Here is a 4,610-nt window from a genome sequence, read left to right on the forward strand (position 1 = left end):
AGAAAAGTCAATCCTTCCTCAAGAGTGGGATCATAATATTTGAATAGATTGTTGACCCTTACCAGACTCCTTTCTTCAGAATCAATAACCTTTGTTACTGGATATAAGTGTGTTACCTACGAATATTAGCAAATCCTTTCAAGACATGTATTCCCCTCAGTATGCATTTTTTTCAGATGCTCAATACTACAGTAATATGCAAAATATCTTAACAGGTTCATTATGCACTAAAGTTTGTACTCTTGTGTAAAGGTATCAGGAGGTACAATTCAGGTACAGGTTCGGCTCTTTATTGGAAAAGTTAACAAAAGCAGTTTAGTCAAAAAGACCAAAGCCCCTGTCATCTTCGGATTCCTCAGACTCTTCCTTCTTTTCTTCCAGTTTCTTCTCCTCAGCTAGGGCGGCAGCAATGGATGGAGCAGGACCACCAGAAGGTGCAGCTCCAGCAAGTGGAGCGGGCCCAGCAGCCCAATCATTGCAGATGAGGCTACCAGTGTTGACATTGGCCAGAGCCTTTGCAAACGAGCTAGGCCAGAAAGGTTCAATGCTGACACCAGGTGCTTTAATGAGGGCATTGATCTTAACTTCTGTGACCATCACCTCGTTGTCTTGCAGGATGAGGGCGGAGTAGATGCAGGTGAGCTTGGAGAGGGACACCATATTGTGGATTGCTGGCATGGTGCTAGTTGGTGGATGAAGTGAGGGTCTCACCCCAATGCGGCATTAGAAAACTGAACACATTAACAGGATTTCTCTGTAGACATCCCAATGGCTATCTTAGGAAGCTGGCAGTGACCTATGGGGACCTGTGCTGCCCCAGGCCCATGTATGCTTCATCCGTGCAGTTCCTTCCTGGCTATGTTAAATCACCAGTGCTGTGAACTGGACTCAGTCAGCCCCTCAACTCACAGGGGCCCCTCAACTTTCAGGAGAATCAGGGTCTTGTTACCCAGGCGTGAAGGAGTCGGCGGGGTGACAAACAGATGCAAACATAAGAGAGTGTTGATCTGAATGCAATTTCTCAAAGGAAGCATCAGACTTATGATACAGAAGAAAATAAGGAAGTTAGGTGACACATCACCCAAGGTACGTTGAGGTTACCTGATGCTTAATGACTCTTTACACAAAACAGAAGAATGCATACATAAAGACTGACAGGAACTAGGCAATGTAACAACTGAGACACAGTCATCTCTATCTAAGGTCAGCTATATTCCTAAAAGCCAGGTGTGAGGTCATTATGTTCCCAGGGCAAGTCCTTTCTTGCCTAAGCCATAGTTCTAATTCCGATTTTTGTTTAGCCCACCGCTAGCCTATAGTAAATACCTAACTATGCTATGCTTCTGGGCTAGTGAAAGTATGTGCTAGGGAGTTCTGCTCTAGCTAACCTTCTCATGAATAATGCAATACTCTAGTTCCTCCTTAAACCACATCCAGACCTACTCTCTAAACCATTGTAAATTCTTGTATATGTGAGTGACTGGGCTGTTATTCTGAGTGATTTTGTCGGGGACTTCTATTAAGTAAAGTGTCTGCCATATATAACTATAAGATTTTTAAACTTACTTTGCTAAGCTTGCCCTGAGATTTTTTAACTCTATTTAGTAGATAGTAATGCTTGATTTCTTTCACTGTCTCTTTTTCAATACTAGAGGCAATTTGTCTTAATCGGTAACATTCTTATGAAATCCCAAGCCCAGGGCCGGCTCAAGGGCTGGCTAGGACATTGGTGAAGGCCAGGAAGCAAAGTTCAACCTAATTTAGGTATTTGACAAATCATTCCTTGGAGGCACTGATAATAAAACAATACTGAAAGAAAGCACACAGACCCATTCACCTATTAACAAAAGGACAAGTTTGGAACATTCATGCTATGAGATGCCAAGGCTCCAGGAGACTAAGTTTTCATGAAAGTTTTTGCCTCAGGACTTCGTCCAAGCTTGTGGACTTGCCACACAGATTTCACTGGAGTGGCTATGGCACACCAGCACCTGGATCTGTAAGGTTCTGTAAAGAAAGGCTTTCCACGTTCACTCTTCTGTCTTACCAATCTTGATTTCTGAACTTATAAATTTGACCATAAGCTACTTGTGAAGTAAAAGATATTTAATCGAACAGAAGAGTGAGGGTTGGTGATGACTCAGAAGTTAAGAGCAGGGGTGGGTGTGGGGGTGGGTTTGCAGGGGACATAGCTCAGCGGTTAAGAGTGTTGACAGCTCTTCGAAAAATCCTGAGTTCAATTCCCAGGAACCACATGGTGGCTCACCACCATCTGTAATGGGATCTGATGCCCTCTTCAGGTGTGTCTGAAGAGAACTACAGTGTACTCATATACAAAAATACAAAATTTAAAAAAAAGTTAAGAACACTGGCCTTCTTTTACAGAAGACTCAAAATTGATTCTAAGCATCAACATGGTGGCTCCCAAGCATCTGCAGGGACCAGATTCCCTCTCCTAACTTCTGAGGGCACCAGACACCAAGTGGTGTACATATATGCAGGTTGGCAAAATGTTCACANTTGACAATAGACCAGAGAAAGAAATTTGAAAATGGACAGAAACATAATAATAACACTAATATAATAAATCTTGAAAAATATATGAATAAAGGCTTATAGTTGAGTCATTGCATCAGACTCATTTATGAAGGGGGATACCTGCAGCAGATACCCTCAACAAACTCCCTGGNACATTTTCTTACATCACACCAAGAAAACACTCCAGACTTGACCATGTGTCCCCTAAGAGTTTGACATTGGGCATCAGGGACAGAATGCTCAATACCACAAATGTGTCTGCTTCAGAGCTCTGTCAAGTAAGCTCAGTCAGCATTTACCTACACACACCCCATAAGGGATGGGAACACAAAGCAGACTGTTCTCAACTTTGAAATCTCACCTCTTGGAGAGCTACAGCAAGAGAGCCTGGTTCAAAGCCAACATACTTAAAAGCTTGTGGTCTTAGACAAACTCATCTGTCCTTCCACATGCATGCATGTAGTACTGGTGTGTCCCAAGCAGTGAACTAGCCAGGGCACTAGGGAGAGGAATGGACAAGATCATCATTCCCAATGGCATGCAGCTGACATGGTCTGTAATAGTTTCCCCACCAAGGATGGTATGGTGAGACTAGAAACCAAGGACAGGTGGCCATAACATTACTGGATTGATTACTTTTATAGGGTTTGGCTTTAGTGTGAATTCTTTTCTTTTTGTAGTCTCTAGAGACCAGTTTTTTTTTCCATATTGTGTCGCAGTCTAATCTTGTAGGACATTTGTCTGAGGGAAATGCAAAGGCAGATACAAATTAACACATTCTCGTTTCCTTGGAAATGTCAACTTAAAGGAAGCACAAAAGTATTATGCAAATTTCCATTAATATGCAGCATTGATAAAATGAGTTTCAATAACAACAATGACAACAAACAGACTCCTTAACAGAGGTGAATGCTCCTCATGTGCAAAATTTAATATTTGTAACCCTTGTGACTCACGCAGTTCTGTTGCAAAATCATGTTTTGCACATTAGTAATACTCACGAACCTAGTTTGAGAGGCTGAAGTATGCTCATGTCATTGTGGACACTTTCAGAACAATTACCCTTATGTACATTGATGCAAAATATTTAATACAATACTCAAATACCGAATCTAGAAAACATCACTAAGAATCTATCCAAAATGATGAAGATTGTTTTCTCATCCAATATATCTTGAAGAGTTCCCATTCCCTCTACTCTTCTCAGTTCCTCTTTTCATTTGTTCTGGATCAGACCCCTTTCTGTCTCTCAGTAAGAAAACAAACAAACAACAACAAAAATCCACAGACTCACTAATTGACAAATCTGTCCCCAAAAAGCTAAGGTAAAAGTTATAATATATTTCAAAATAACTGGTGTAGGCATTAGTATTTGTACATCACAAATTCTAGTCTCAAATTTCTTGTCTATATTTGGGCAATTTTGTGTGAAGCATTTTGCTTGATGTTGATAAAGTATATTTTCTATGGGTCGTTATAAGTGAATATATCAAAAAGCTAAAATTTCAAAGGGGAAGAAATTTCTTGGCTCAGCTCTGAGTTCATTATTCAATTAGAATGAAAGACTATGATTGATGTTTACTGGATAGGTGATATAAATGTGGGAGTCTCTGCAACCACTAGTTCTGGTAGTGTAACAATCCATGAGACAAAAAAGAAATTTCAATACCGCTCTGTAATTATTTCAGCACTGGTTGTGGGTGTGTTGTGGGTTATAGCCAATGAAATTCATACAGCACTCAGAGAAAAATCTTTCCCAGTACCTGTGTTAACATCTGAAGTAAAAAGTCTCCTGGTAGTCAGAAGGCAAGATAAACTACAAAGCCCCATGGGACAATTAACCACACACAATATAATGACTGGGAACAACACTGGATGGAGCCTGCCCCTGCTCAGGTGAGAAGCAGAAGAGAAATGAGTGGGAGGCAGGCTTTGTATAGGGTTTAGTTGTAGGTGATGGATTTTCAGGATTGGAAATATCTGCGGTTGGAGATTGCTGGTATTTTATGTTCTGAGCTTGAGCAAACTCAGGGATTTCTGAGCAGTTAAAACCTGTAAGTATGCTATCCATT

General features: G+C 40.9%; 1 protein-coding gene across 2 annotated transcripts; it reads right to left on the reverse strand.

Moving 5' to 3' along the window:
* Positions 1-315: 315 nt before the first annotated feature.
* On the reverse strand, positions 316-749 carry LOC110288281 (60S acidic ribosomal protein P1-like). Of its 2 annotated transcripts, XM_021154670.2 has the most exons (2): positions 586-749; positions 316-513 (listed from the first exon to the last, which is right to left on the reverse strand). In XM_021154670.2, the coding sequence occupies exons 1-2, from the start codon at positions 676-678 to the stop codon at positions 316-318; spliced, it is 291 nt and encodes a 96-aa protein (XP_021010329.2). In that variant the 5' UTR covers positions 679-749. The 2 variants fall into 2 exon arrangements, with proteins under 2 accessions (XP_021010329.2, XP_021010328.2); XM_021154669.2 differs by having other exon boundaries at positions 316-749.
* Between the last annotated feature and the right edge of the window lie 3,861 nt (positions 750-4,610).

This window comes from Mus caroli, unplaced genomic scaffold (genome assembly GCF_900094665.2).
Source record: "Mus caroli unplaced genomic scaffold, CAROLI_EIJ_v1.1 scaffold_19065_1, whole genome shotgun sequence".
NCBI classification, from domain to species: domain Eukaryota; kingdom Metazoa; phylum Chordata; class Mammalia; order Rodentia; family Muridae; genus Mus; species Mus caroli.